The following is a 16,022-nucleotide window of genomic DNA, read 5'->3' as shown; positions in this document are numbered from 1 at the left end:
TATTAGAAATGCACATAAATTTTGCTGACAGTCAAATTAGCACAAATAGGCCGATGTAGGTGCACATGAATCCACGCATGCAACTATATTATTTTGATATGTATAACAGACAAATTAAATGCACCTCAAATCCCAAGGCTTGTTGGAGGGAAGAACTTTCATAAAAGCAAAGGGTTCTGAAACTCTTGCCATGGATCTCAATATAATGAACAGAAATATGTATACTCATTCTGAACCTCTAGCCCTTATAAATCCAAATGCTGCAGCTAACAAACAGCTCACCTTTGAGCTCACTTGACAACCTTAATCCATGTACATCACATAGCCATTCCTTTATAATCTCTATGGCCTCTATGGGCGTCCCATGTGCTGGAATTCAAAATCCTGAAGCATCTCACCATATTGACACCCAGGAGTTACATTTAGTAACCAAAATCCGACAGAATTCAACTCGCCTCACCTGTTTACAAGCCATGGTGGGGCCATCTTGCATGCAACGGGTGGAAATGCAATAATGGTTAACCATCATTGATCGTGAGGTTCGCTAAGGTGAAAGTAACCAGTATAAGTTCATCAACAATGCAATCCTGGTTTTGTACCCTTTCTCCCACCACAACAACCAAAAAAAAAAAAGCAATAATAGACTGTAGGAGTGGGAAAATTCCTTAAATAATATGTGAGCCCAATGTGGGGAAGATAGAAGCTTTATAACTTACATTACAGTTGCTGAGGATGCTGACTCTTACCGTCCAAAATAATACAAAAAAAGTAACTTTCAAACAGATGATCAGCCAAGAACTAGATGAAAACATGAAATAATATGATACATATGATAAGGAAGATCATGCCAATTAGTTTCCATGGACCTCAGTACTGCTCATCTTTCTCAAAGGAATTTCTAGTGTACCCCGCCAAAAGAACATTGATTTCTAATCAATTTCTTGCTTTTAAAGATACCCTACTGCACCTTTCTTCTAGGGCTTTGCATCGAGATCTTAATGACAATAAAGCTTGATCACTGAATCAGCACCAGCAGTGAACAACCATGGTTGTCTCGGATGGAACTTGCAATCCAATACACCTGCACATTTACAAGCTTATTTGAGTCATTAGTCAAAAAAAATGACGCATAAAGGAAAATTCTTTCAAATTACACAATGGAAATTTGACTCATGGATTGACTACCATTTTACTTCTAGTCCCTGTTGACTGAAAAATTTAACTCCAGCCCTTGGTTTCAGAGGCTACTTTTAAGTTTAATCCCTAGCCATGCTTAAGTGTGTGGAAAACAAGCAAACAGTGTGCAAGAGCAGATATAATTGTGTGCAAGGGATGGATTCTGTTAAGGACTGTCATGAAATAACAATCCAATGAAGGACCAAACTTTAAGTTCTCCAGTTGTATATGACTGCATTGATGGAGAAACCAGGCCAGATAGGAAGAATGACTTCTGAATGGGATTTTGCAGGTCATGAAAGCTTGACAGAGTGCCATGTTGTCTCTGACTCTATTACTAAACCACCTCATCATTTTCTAAACTAGAAAAATTCAATGCTAAGTTGCTAACCATAGCTGAAAGAACAAAAGACAACATCAGGAGAGACAGAGAGGAGAAAAATATGCTCAAAGTGACAGTTCCAACTTAAATGATATTAACTAGTGAACATCTTCTTTGGTGTAAGAGAAAATTTAGCATAAAGGCAGTACATGACATTAAGATATATGCGGCCAGGCAAACAACTAAAAAGAGTAGAAGTTTCATATTTCCAGGTGTGCCCTTATAATTACTATCTACAGAGCACCAGTAATTCACCTAAGCTTAAAATATATTCACACAGTAGTACACGTTAAGAACCAACCTAAGACAAAATATGTTGTAATTTCTTTTTTTTGGCATAAAAAGATGTTGTAAATTTCAGCGTAAGACCCGCCTCAAGCAGGTTGGGGCCATCAGACTCGCAGGCTAGCTGAAGACAGGTAACCTCCGTTATAAGAAGAACTGCATCCATCTCCAAAAATCCATGTTGGATATAGTATCCAGATTGGATACATGTCATATATTCAGATACTTCTTTGGTTACAGCTTTCAGAGATTGGTGTAAAGTTGGACTCTTCCAACAATGAGTTTGACTCAGTTTTAATGCTAGAACTGAGAATTTGCTCATTCTAGAGTTTGATTAAGAACATAGGTATTGAAATAACTTTACAAAATGTTTTTTTTTATTTGAGTTAATTTGAAATTTGATAAAAAATATATATATATTGAAAGGCCTTAACAAACAATATTTTTTTTAATATTTTCTTTTTTATATTTGCACAAACAAATATTTAAACACAATAAATAATTTACTTACAATTATATCCTATCCTATGTAACCCTTGTATCTCCTTTTTCCCTTCCTCTTTCTGAGTCAACCACTTGCATACTTGTCTGACTCCAATTATCACTCGTGTCCATGCAACACTACAGGTGATACCCAAAGATGAGGCAGGATTCATAATACCGGACGTATGTAGCCAACATGACACTCATTTGTTAAGGTATTAACCACTCTATTACTATTGGTTTGCAGGTACACATTAGGTTCGCTTATCTAATGCACAAGAAAATCTCGCTTTATAAATTAACATAGTTCATCTGATTCTTCTCCAGTAACACAGGTTTGTAACAATGAAAACAACTGCAAATGATTGAACCAAGTAAGCTTTTGTACTACCCAGTGATCTCCGATTTTCAAGTAGAGCATCGCAGATGACTACTATTACTGCCCAAATGATAAAATGGTGATTGAATGGGAACAAAAGGCGACCCAAAGTCCGTGCCCAAAGCACACTTCAAGTTGCAGAAACACTGTTCCATCAAGAATCATATGTAACTATATGCAACCCATGTTTTACCAGTGAAACTGTCTGCCTCATAAATCTCTATTAAACTATAAAGACTAACCAGATATATGGACATCCACTGAAGAAAACTCTATGCAGAGAGCTTAATAGTACTAATTCCCATACTATTTCAAAAAGAGATTGTTGATGCACCTAAATCTTAGCAGAGATTTATTCATCATATAGATACCAACTACCAAGTGAATGAAGAAATTGCAACATAACACTAACCTCTACCATTTGAGCTTGTATGGCCATGGAGAATTTCCAATGGAACAATAAGAGGATTCTGGTTAAGATCTGAATACACCATGCCATGAAACACATACGCCGTGCAATCATCAGAACATGAGGCAAAAAGAGGGTATGAGCGATGAAAAGCAACATTTGTTATATCCTTAGGGTGAGCCCTGCAGATTTTTGAACCAAGAGATGCATAAGTTGTAACAGAAATTGACATAATACCATGCAATCAGAAGAAAAAAACACAAATATTTAGGCAAAAAAAAGGGTTAAACATAAACATGTCACATGTTTGGATCAGAAATAACATAGCTAGTTGAAAATGCTAAATCTTGGGAAATAATTGCATACCAATTCATGCAAAAACAAGCATGCAGGGGACAACCACAAAGAATAACACCAGAACCAACAACTTATCACACCATTAACATGTAGTCAAGGATTTAAAATTCAGAAATACTGTCCCATACTGGCCTGTACGACACTGACCAAGGCTGGTATACCCGGTTTAGCTGAACTAGGCCCAAAGCATCCAGATCACACTGGATTGCGGCAGATTGGACTTGAACCTGTACCAATCAGCCTTTTAAGACCTCTTTTCATGTTTTCCATCCTTTGAATGTAGGAACAAACAAGCAGGAAGATTATTAGCAGACAGACCATTAAATAACAACTAATTTACATGAATACCATTTAAATAAATGTTCATTTAAATAAATGACCATTTTTGTGGAGTAATTCACAGAATGAGCTAAAAGTGTCAGGACCCGTGTAGGCGTATTTAGTCCCACATCGGTTATTTACTGAGTAGATCTTGGATACTTATACAGATCAAGAAACCCAAATAATATCTTCCGGCTAGCCATTTTGGATGAGGTCGTGGGTTGTTACAAATGGTATCAGAGCGGACCTATGTGAACTAGGAGACACTACAGCACGGATCCATTGGGGCTGACCACGGGCCAATCATGGTCTTTATAATTAGATTTGAATGGATTTGAACCCTTAGCCTGACGCGGACGTCAGGGCTTGAACAGGAAAAGTATGTCAGGATCCGTGCGAGCATGTGTTTAGTCCCACATCGATTTTTGCTGGACAGATCTTGGATACTTATATAGAAATAAGAAATCCAAATAATAGGTTTGTTACAAAAAGAAACTAACAAAAGTATAATGAGAATGAGTTGTTTCAATATCTTGGCATTAAAGCTATGTCCCTAGGTGCATGTGCTACCCTTTTGCCACTTGGTTCAAATTCCTTACAAACCTCACCAAGTTGTACTAATAAATTGAGAGGCACAAACACTTGCCTGTATCCACCTCTGAAAATAAGGAACTAAAAACTTTATGCCAGTGATATTTGCAGAAAGCGGTACCATAAAAAAAAGGCAAATGCAAAGATCAGCATTTTCAAATGAATGACTTCAGTTAGTTAAAGGACAAGGAGAGAATGAAAATAACTAGAGATTTATTTGCAACTAAAAGTTTGTGACGTACGGCAATCTTTTGTATGGTTGAGATGATAGGTCCATATCAAACCAGCACATTTTTCCTTCTTTGCTCCCCACAATTACATTATCACCTGCGAATGCACAAGTATTTAATGGTTACTCATGTCATAAGCATACAAGCAACTGGACTAATCAATTTTATTTTATCAGGAAGACATATATCAAACAAATAATTATTAGTTACCTCCGGGATGGATAGCAATCGAAGAAACCTCACGAAGACCTGGCTCAAGCTTCTTAATTAGTTTATTTTTAGAAAGATCATAAACACGAACATTTTTCTTTGTTGAGATAAAGAAAAAGGGACGTGTTGGATGGAAAACTGCTGAAACTGCAGGCGCACGCAACTTCTTGATGGGATTTGCTGTATGTTTCTTGGATAGTTGGTGTATCAATACTGCTCTTGAATCACGTGCATAATTGGTCAAGGAGTACTATTTACAAAGAGGAAAAAGGCATGTGATATATACTACAAACTACCAAGCATAATCTCATAGCTTCTCCACATTTCATATAAGACTTCAAGTGCACATGACACAGCTATTTTATGGGGAGAAGGGATTAAACCATGGAAATCTGTGAATATCATGGTTCCTCCCTATGCAACTAGATGACTATTTTCCATATTTTGCTAAGAAAACTATGTATATCATGTGCCAAGGGCCTTCAAACGTATCCATGCCATTCATAGTTTGACAACATTACAACGCGAGGATGAAAGGAATCTAAAGCTTTTTCTCCCTGCCATTATACTACAAATTCTCTGTCATTAAATGATATAATTGAAGATACTAACTTGTCCTTGCATTTAACCTTCTTGCACTTCTTCTAACTCTGTACTTTCTAGCATTACTACACTGCCATCTCAATATGCTTTCTGTAAGTATGCTCATTTTATATATAAGATTGCAGTACCCAAGATTTTAATTCATACATAAAGTTAGACTTAACAAATTCCTCTGAAGTTCTGATTTCACTTTAATAGCTAATCAAGCATATCATAACATTGTAAGGTTCATCTCCATTTATCTACAAAATCAATCTTATTTAAGATAATTTCATCAATTCCTCTATCCTTTCATATGTTAAAGATTGTAAAAACATGTTTACCAGATAAAGATATTTAGGGATCCTAGATTACATCAAGATGATATATGCACATAAACAAGCCAGTAGGAAAATTTACACAATTACATCTGTATACAAGAAATTACGCAGCGCCTCTATCCAGTTTGAAATATACTTGTCAGTGTTTATTATATAATTAAGCTAAGGTGGTGAAAATCAAGAAGACTATAAATAAAACTTGAGGACATGAAAAGTTCTGAGGCCTATCTCCACTTGATCCATCTTGTTTCTATGATATTTCCATTAACTACTCTATCTCCTTTTATGTCTGAAACCAAAATCATGAAAAACATACTAACCAAAAAAACATCTTGAAAATATCTACAGTAGAGAGGGAGTGGACGAGCGCATATGCATAGAGAGAGAAAGAGAATACTTGGAATCAACTACTAATATAAATTAATGATAGGCCTTCAGAAAACAAAACAAAAAAAGATTTGCACTAATTATCGTGACTTGCAATGTCTAAATTGCCTAGAAGCCAAAAATCAAGTATCTCTTACCATGCATCAAGTGGGCACAAGATGGACAGTTGCAATATACTTAGGGAGCTTAATCACATCATAAGACATATAATTCAAGAAACTGAATAATTGTCTTGACTGATGCATCTTAAAACCAAAATTTATTACAGTAATTACCATGATTTGCAATGTCTAAATTGCCTAGAAGCCAAAAATCAAGTATTTTAAAGGTCTCTTACCCATGCATAAAGTGGGCACAAGATGGACAGTTGCATTATCGTTAGTGAGCTCAATTACATCATAAAACATATAATTCAAGAAACTAAACACATCTTGAGACCAAAATTTAATTGGCTTGGATTCTTCTAAAATAAAAATCAAATCAAAGCATCTTGGCATACTATTAAAGTTCTCCTCTAATTTATATTTACTGATGCATAGGTAAGAGACATCCAAAACACATGATACTTTGATTCTAGCCAAATTAAACATTGTAGATAATGATCAAGAATATATCTACATAAATTTCCTATACCACCTTAAACTTATGCAAATTTCCTATATTGAATTTCTCCTATTTTTTAAGTCCAAGTCAAACTGGATGTCTCCAGCTTTGGTTGACCCAATAGGCAAACTTTTTTAAAAAGATGTAACTAGCCAGCTTGATCAGCAATTAAGTTGGGTTGGAACCAAATTCTAGGCCTGAGTCCAAGCCCAGTAAGATCTAGTTCATGTTCCAGATTTTGGCTTGGCCTGTTAGCCAATAAAGCTACAAGATCAAAGATGTGAAAAGCAAGCGTTACAGCACTTCAAAAAATTCCAGACCAAGGATGTAATGCCTACATCACAAAACAAAGAGTGAGACATTAATTCAAAAGAGGTCAGAAATAGAGATGAACAAACAAATATCTATGATAAGGATATCACTCGGCATAACTGTAGTGAAATAGTCGCCTTTACGATGCCATTCAACTGTTGACACAGTCTGCAAAGCAAAAGAAAACAATGCAAGCAGCAGCATCAATTATGTGTTGACCTGGGCTCTAATAATGAGACAGTTAATTAGATAAATCGATGCTTAAGAGACTATAGGCAGCAAACAGCTAGCAGAGGAATGCCTAGTGCCTGCACACTAGGTGGGTATGCAGGCAGGGACCCAGAGGTCTAAGGCAGTCCAACGCAAAATAATAATAATAAATAAATAAATAAGGAGATTTGAATAAAAATAACTGTACTCTAAAAAATTAAACATAAAAAGTGCCAACTTGACAACATTCATAGTAACTCATAAATTGATCTGATCTTTTAAATTTATAGATTTATGTTAAATGCAGGCATACAGGCAGGTGTCTAGGCATATTTGTTTTTTGATCGTTACATAAAATGCAAGTTTGCAAGGACTGGATAAAAGATATAACAAATTACCTTAAGATGCTTCAGCGTGATGCCATCGTGCTTTTCATGTTGAACCCAACTCACAGCAGATGCGCTATTTCCTGAAGCATTTAACACTATTGTGAATAAACATATATAAGAAGCAGAAGATGATGTAGGTAACAAATTAACTAACCGGCATCATCAGTTAACACTTCCTCAACATGGAGGAGCTCTTTAATATGCATCTTTTCTTCTGCATCTCCTAGTCCTGTGTTCAATAGATGCACCTCATGCCCCCTACAATGAAGGTACTACTACAATTAGAAGTGACAAAAAGAGACCGCATACAATGTAACATACAGCTTAAAGATGGAATCTGACTTACGCAGAAACTGCCAATATTGGAAGCTCAGGCAAAGGATTCCATGCAATGTGCTGCACAGCTTCACCAATATCCCACACTCGAAGGCAACGACCAGTTTCAACCTCCCAAATACGTACCATTCCATCAGTTGAACCTTCAGATGAATGCCAAAATTGCAATTCAGACAGGTACAAAAAGGGAATGAAAAGGTATCTTAATAAAATAATAGCACAGAACATGAAAAATTGAAGAAAAAAAAGGCAATTAACCACAAACCAGATGCTATCCACTGCCCTGATACTTCAATTGAAATTGAATTGACAGGACCACTGTGGCCTCTATACTCAAGATAACATGTCAAGGGATAAGGCTTCAAATCTTTCTTACTAGGTAGCTTGGGTCTTAGAGACTCAGGATCAATGTTAATCTGTGAAATTAAAGCCAATTCGTTTGTATAAAGATCAGAAAAATATCAATAAAAAGTAAATGCTTCTGAAAGCAACAGCGGGAGTGAAAAACTTTTGGCAGAAATATTTCAATGTGATTGAAAGAGAGAGAGAGAGAGAGAGAGAGAGAGAGAGGAGATAACTTTATTCTTTATATATCAAATATGACAACTTACACGTTTTTTGCGAGTTCTAGGGCACAAATACAGGTCCAAACATCTATCAAATCCTTCTTTAAGAGCATTCTCATAAGCAGGTACACTCCTAAGGGACTCATACCTGTTACATATTCATCACTTCGATCAACATGTCTTGACCTAATTGAATAATACTGGATAAATATGAAACTACCAAAAACCCCAAAGCACCTTCTTGGAATAAATTTAGGACGGTCTTCTTCAAACATGAGCTGGTACGAATTGATCTCCTCTTGAGTAGGGATGTATTCTATAGAAGGGTTGTATGACTCTTCATGACCTGATAGTGGAAAGTACCTTAGCAATTTCAAATATCAAGCCCCATTATGGGTAATCTGAAGTAGTAAATAGAAACACCGCATAAACCAAATATTCCATAACCATGTTCAGAGGATAATATTTACAAAATAAAGTATCAAGATTAAGTGATTAACTAAAATTAAAAATCTAAACAGAGACAGCCAACTTTTAGCAACAAAGCTTCGGCTGCCTCCAGTTAACCTTACAATTTATAAAAGTGAAAAATACAATACCAGCCAGTTTTGGTTTTGGTGCAGGAATATAACTCAAACCATGCCGTTTGTTCTCTGCCACACTAGAATCATCTCCCCACAATAAATAAAAAGGAGGCTCTTCCTTTGGTTTGTCAAACTTAATCAGGCCCTTGCGAATGGCTCTGACATATTGAACAACCTAAGCCAGAACCAAAAAAACACCATGAAAATGGTCAATGGAGTTCACTATCATGGCTGAGAAAAAATTGGTAAACTAAATCTTTTCAAAAGGTTTCATGCAACTAATATTTTTAATAAAATGTCCAACAGTTAATGGTTAAACCAACTATTGAAGAACAAAATTACTGGTGCTGGAAAAGGTTGAAAGTTACAACAGTGTCTTTTCATCAATGGTAAATCAGGAATTCAAATCCTATAGGTTCCAAATCACCAATGAATTTGGTAAAAAAAATAAAAAAAATAGATTACTTTTCAATCATTAAACTAACAGGAAACAAGATGAGAAGGCCTGGAATGAAGAAAGTAGACAAGATCAACATATAGATTCTCTTAGTGATAAAAAGTAATGACAAATAGGATATGCAGAGCAAGCTATATCGCATCTAATACTTGCAATATTTTGGTTATGATTACTTTGAATTTTAACAGTCAGTACGAAGTCGGAATTTAATATTTGGCATCTCTCCCTTTCTCTCATATACTCTGCTTTAAAGCAGCAAAAATTTGTTCTATAGTAAATATCAAGATAACCAAAAAGCCTTTTCCCATCTATTTGCAGATGTCATATGGAATTCTTCTTCTGTTCTTCATCGTTTACCCTGGTAAAAGGATATATACTTAGTCCTTTTAAAGATCTTTCTCGACAGCCATTTCCATTAAAATTTTCTTTGCTCTTCCATTATTGTTTCAACCTTCCTCACAATCTTAAATCTGTTTCATAGAAGGCCTCTTCACCATTTACCCTAGTAACTTAGTCCTTTTAAAGATCTTCCTCGACAACCATTTCCATTAAACTTTTCTTTGCTCTTCCATTATTGTTTCAACCTTCCTCACAATCTTAAACCTGTTTCATAGAAGGCCACCTCAAGACTTCATTGCACATTGTATACTATCTCAACCAATTTTCTGTTTGATCACTTTAGCCTCTATCAGCAGAATTTTAAGTTGCCAAAATTAAAAACAGTCTTAACTTCATTCTTCCCGATCAAACACAATCAACTCAGTATTCTCAAGCAAGGTTTGCCGTCTCGATACCGGACCTTATACCGGTACCATCCTATTATAGTGTCGGTACATGGTACAGTACGAGATGTTGAGGCCGAGTGTCGGTACACTACGAGACAGCATACCATGTGGTACCAATATGGTACCGACCAATATGGCAAATCTTGCTCTCAAGCTTATAATACTCATATTGTGTAGCAACCCTCTTAATTGCCCAACATTTCTATCCACAGAATATTATCCACAGACTGCTCATCCCTGAATTCAGATTATATTGTAATTATATTCCCCTATGATCCGAATCTTTTAGCTAATAGATTTTAAGAAATAAAATTAATTACTCTGGCATGATGCAGCCAGTAATTCTATTTGTCATCCACCCCCATTATGTCACAGCATAATGCTACATTAATTATAAACACCTGGCATTATTAAAAGATTTCAGGGTGACAAACATATTTCGCTAGGGGGAAAAAAGCAGCATACTTTCCAAAACTACAAGTCCATTGCTTTCACATGATATCCATTAATGTTGTTTCCTCCTTTATTAAAATCTCTTTTAAACATGCTTGAATGCATGTATTGTAGAGGATTGAGAAAAATGGTTAGTTTACTCATATCTGGTTTTATATGAATGATTACCGCATCCACAGAAGAAAAAAAAGATGCTGATACTTGGTCGTATTAATTAATTGAACTACTACATAGAAGTAACAAAAAATTTCTGAAGTAACTGAGCGAGAAACATAAGTACATAACTGTTATAAATAATGATCTTATATTTTTAGGCCATCAATAAAATTTATCAGAAAATGTGGGTTATCAATAACGATGATGGTTACAATGATCCTTGACTTTAAAAATGTGTTGTTCTATCAAAAGATATTTCTAGACCATACTGACAAAAGTATTAATCTACTGATAATTATTTCAAGGGCATCACATTAAATCAAAATCACATGTTATATTCATTATGGTTATTGATGTTTATGACATTATAACATTGGCTGGTGATTAAATTGCTTGGATGACTACTACAAAGGCTGATTCCCAATGATAATAGCAATAAATAAAGAAACAGCATGGGCCATATTAGTTTGAAAAGGAAAAAAGTGCAAACGCTGCGTAATGATAAGTTGCTTCGGCCTCTACCTACCAAAGGTAATACCCTTAATCAATGCTTACAAAGCAGACAATGCTAGCTGATAGCTGACATTCTTCAAAACATAAAATAATTAAAGTTCCACCAAGACCAATCCCTTTTTTCTATAAGATTAAACATTTGTAGCAATGACTTGTACCTTTTTCTGTTCCCATTTGGAAGGAATGAATCGTCTCTTTGGCTCCGGTGCATTTGAGAGAGGATGTCCTTTATCCTCCCAGTCAAACCAATCAACATAGGGCTGAATGAGTAATATAGATGATACAACAATGCATTCATGTTAATACAGTTCGTACATAAATTTAAAAGATGAACCATTTGCAAGATTACAAACTTAGTATAGTATATGGCAGGGCAGACTACAAACCGCATATGGATCAACTTCTGCATGCGGAGTCCTTCCCTTCAGCAATCTACGGATAATTCTAATCTCCTCCCTTGTCAATTCCACCTCTTCATCATTGTACTCATCATAAATCTTTCTCCTAAATTTGGCAAACAAAACATGCAAAACAAAGCAGGAAAAAGAAATTCTGGTCAGCAGGATAGAGTTGTAATGCATTTCGAAACACAATCCATATGCACCTTCAACTGGATATCGTAAAATAGTTTAGCAACCAAGGATTAACAAATTAAATAAGGCATCAAGTACTTATAGAAATTTATATCAGCTATAGGTCTGTAAGAAGAAGACACAAAATAACAATGGAGATAGACCCTCTAATAACAATGTGCAGCATTTTTAATCAGTCCACATATTTGAGAAGAAAGGTGATGAGCCAATATGAAATAACTAGAGAATTCAAAAACTCGTATTGGAAAATTTTACCTCTTGGAACCTATGATGTAGTTAGCATGGACATGCTACCACATAAATGGCATTGGGTTTCCAAAATAATAAGTTCTAAACATAAAAGCAAGGGACTATTCACTTATTTTTTTCTTGAAAAATAAAAAAATAAGCTAATTGAAATCCAGAAACTCCAACATAAATTGGCATAGAATATTACATAAAGAACAATGAAGCCAAAAGAAACGGAAACAAAAATAATGTATAACCAATGAAAATACTGACAAAAGATTTAAGAATAATCAGGTAGACAAGGTAAAGGACAATGGATCATACTGCTCTCTCCTCTACTCATCCATGCTATCCTACTTCATATGATAGAAAATGAAGTTACACTTTAACCTGTCTGCAAAGCATCTAATGCTGATCTAAAAAGCAGTAATCTCAGTTCCATTAATCTCCAAGGACACGTATGAATGATATTCATAACAAGGTGAAATACTGACAACTTGGGTATAGAAAGTCCTTGCCATAGGCTTGCTTGCAAGGGCTACCACTGAACTTTCGGATGAATAGGTAGGCTTGACCCTTAAGATGGCAGTCTGTAGCTGGTCCAGCTCCACGTCGTGATAGACAGTTCCATTTTTGTGTATATATAAACATGTTAAGCTGTGAGTATCATCAGCCTACCAAGAAAACTAATAGGAATTTATGAAAAAGCTCCATTGTTTCCAAACTAAATTGCCTTTTCATGTTAAAACAGGAACTTAAAACCAAATAAGTTCCACATGTGGGAAAATATAATAAGTTCCACATGTGGGAAAAACCGATTACCTACAAGTTTAACTTCTCATGTGGGAAAATATACTAAGTTCCACATAAGTTTCATGGTCAGCATTGATCATCACTCATTGGCAGAGACAGTGGACCTATTTTTGTGGACATTTCCCCTAAATTGTTGCAGTGGGAAGTCATGCTGGTGGCACCTGTCTTGCTATACCAATATGGATAGAGGTGTCTGAGATGCATTCTAGAAAATGTGTGACGATAACTGTTATTTATGGGCCAGTTTATGCGTAAATGCACAACTGCTGAAAGTAATTATATGCATGTTTATGTAGTTGGGAGCATGCTGAATTCCATATAGTTATCATGATCAGCATTGGATATCATTCACAAGTTGGAACACTGGACCTAATTTCAAGAAATGTTCCTCCTAAAGTATTAGATACTCAACAATTTGGTGGTTAAATTTATGGGGCACATGTCTCTACAACAATATAAAGGAAGGTGTGTGACATGAGACAACTATTGATCATGGGCTTTTTGTGCTTAAAAGTTAAATTAGAGCATGACATTCATTACAAGGTATTTAGGTCTTAAAGATGATAACCAGCTAAGGAGTTGGGTTTCTTAATTTTTCTATGAGAGTAACCCTTTTTCACTTTAGTAATCCAAACAGAATTCATGCTAGTAATTGCAGGGGCCGGTCACATTATAACAAAAGGAATTACATTCATCTGACATTTTTTTTGCCTGTTTTTGTTTCAATTATTGATGATTGCAATAACAGATTTAATAACTTTGTGATCATATATTTTTTCTCTTAAAATCCATCAATCTTTTAACCTCAGATTAGACCAAAGTCCTATTTCTGTCAAATCCCAGACATAAAACCCTTTATTTTCAAGCCTGAATCCTTCCTCTTTTCCATTCTTTTATCTGAGAGAACCCAAAAGACTTGTAAATTGCATGTAAACCACTTGCTAAGTGTACAAATCTTAGTACATCAAGTAGCAAGTTACCCTCGATCCAAGGAACCCTAAAATCCTTAAATTCTTATTAAGCTATTAAACGTTAAGGTTCAGGTTCATAGAGATGCTGGATTTTAAGCAGCAACTAGCAGCAACAAGCAGCAACTACTACTTCTCCCAAAAAACCAAACATCACACCTATTCACGCCCACTAATGATACAGTTGAAAAGAACATGGTATAGAAATTTTTAGTAAGAACCTATCAACCCGCATCACTTCTTTAAACTAAACATGACTTGGATGAGAATAACAACAAGACCTTTACTCACCAATTTTTCGAATCATCTACCCCGGCTAGAAAAGAGTCAATTTTGTCCTTCCTAGCGTGCTTCCTGATCTTCTTCCCCGTGATGTCATATCCAATGTGCTCCTCATCCTTATACCACTCCAATGGAACTTCCCCAATCGTATTCCTGGGAGCCACCTACATTTCATTTAACACGAAAAAAAAAAATCCAAACGTTTAAACAATGGCTCGAAAGAAGTATTTATAAGATCAACCGCTAAATTGTATCAGCTACTCAACCGGACGACAAGAAATACCTCATCTTCAGATGAATCACTCTCCTCCGACGACTGATGAATTTTTCCATCGTCTTTCCCATCTTTCTCACCTTCTCCAGAGGATCTCTACAGCGAATATAGAACAAAAGTTATCAAAAAAACGAGCTTTTGAAGGATTACAATTCAAGAACGGAGGATGGACACCAACCTCGTCTTCCGATGAACCCACCGCATCACTACGCTCGGATTCCTCTTCTTGATCACCGTATTCCCTCACAAAACCGTTTTCCGATGGCTCCTCTGGCTCTTCTTGCTCGACGCGATCCTGCTCTCCAATCAACAGGTCAACAAAAAAAGCAGGTTGAGGAATTTTAGACTAAGAAATGCAAGAATAGGGAGATTAAGAAAATAAAAACATGAGAAGGTAATACAGCTTTTTTCTTGGAGGCCGCCAGCGACTTCGCCATGGCCGCGGGCATGTGGAGACGAGGGGTTTGAGGCTCGGAGAATTGTCGAAAGAAGAGCACGGGGGCAGGATTTAGGGTTTTAGAGAAAGAAAAATGGACCGGGTCGAGCTTGATCTGGTTTAGGTCCGATCTTTTTTAAGGTGGACCCGAACCCGGTCGGAATTCTACCGATCCGGCCCCGCCAAGACGCCTTCGGTGCTCTCGTCTCCTCGCCGGAGCCGACTCTCGAATCCCGACCCGCCCATCTAAGTGAAAGGAATTCAGAATTCTATCGATCCAACAGCTCAGAATCAACCAATTAGCGGTCCGTATTTTCCCAGCAAGATGTCACGGCGTCGATTTGATTTTTTTCCACGTCTAAAATTCACGCACAATATTATCACCAATTGCAAAAATTATTATCTATTTTTTTTCCCGCCGCTCGTGGCCAAACTTCCGCAATTTTCCATTATAAATAGTATATGATTGGATAATGAGCATCATTCAACACGATAATGGCCAACATTTGAGCTAATCATCATTTATTTGATTTTTTAGATAAATTCATTAAATTAATTAATATAAGTTTTGAAAAATTAAATCTTCATTCCACCTTATAAAAATATTTCATTTAAAGACAATGACATCTATTATTTATTCTAATTCAATTTTCTAAAAGAATGTGTTTGGTATGGAGTGATCATCCCAAGATCAAGAGTGATGTGGGTGCAGACGACAAAATCGTTGTATTTGGTTCCACCATAATAATCCTATGTGGCAATAATTCCAAATTATCTCCATTTGTCAAATTATTGTTCAACTGAGTGATGGAAAACTTATCCTAGAAGATGGATATCCAAGATCACTTAGGGACAAAAATATCTCTTCAGTGAAAAAAAACAGTATATCAATATACTATTAATATATTATATCAATATTATATATTATATT

General features: G+C 35.9%; 1 protein-coding gene across 1 annotated transcript; it reads right to left on the bottom strand.

The window, feature by feature from the left end:
- Positions 1-656: 656 nt before the first annotated feature.
- LOC103721398 (ribosome biogenesis protein BOP1 homolog) lies at positions 657-15,178 on the bottom strand. Its single transcript, XM_008811594.4, has 18 exons — positions 15,057-15,178; positions 14,834-14,950; positions 14,665-14,751; positions 14,391-14,545; positions 11,884-12,001; positions 11,656-11,757; positions 9,149-9,308; positions 8,787-8,895; positions 8,595-8,697; positions 8,249-8,399; positions 7,994-8,126; positions 7,802-7,905; positions 7,657-7,727; positions 7,156-7,216; positions 4,824-5,051; positions 4,626-4,710; positions 3,118-3,296; positions 657-1,081 (listed from the first exon to the last, which is right to left on the bottom strand). Exons 1-18 carry the CDS (start codon positions 15,102-15,104, stop codon positions 996-998), a joined length of 2,097 nt encoding a protein of 698 aa, XP_008809816.2. The 5' UTR covers positions 15,105-15,178; the 3' UTR covers positions 657-995.
- Between the last annotated feature and the right edge of the window lie 844 nt (positions 15,179-16,022).

This window comes from Phoenix dactylifera, chromosome 8, assembly GCF_009389715.1.
Source record: "Phoenix dactylifera cultivar Barhee BC4 chromosome 8, palm_55x_up_171113_PBpolish2nd_filt_p, whole genome shotgun sequence".
Classification (NCBI taxonomy): Eukaryota; Viridiplantae; Streptophyta; class Magnoliopsida; order Arecales; family Arecaceae; genus Phoenix; species Phoenix dactylifera.
The sequence above is the reverse complement of the archived record's forward strand: the minus strand, read 5'-3'. Positions and strand labels throughout refer to the sequence as shown.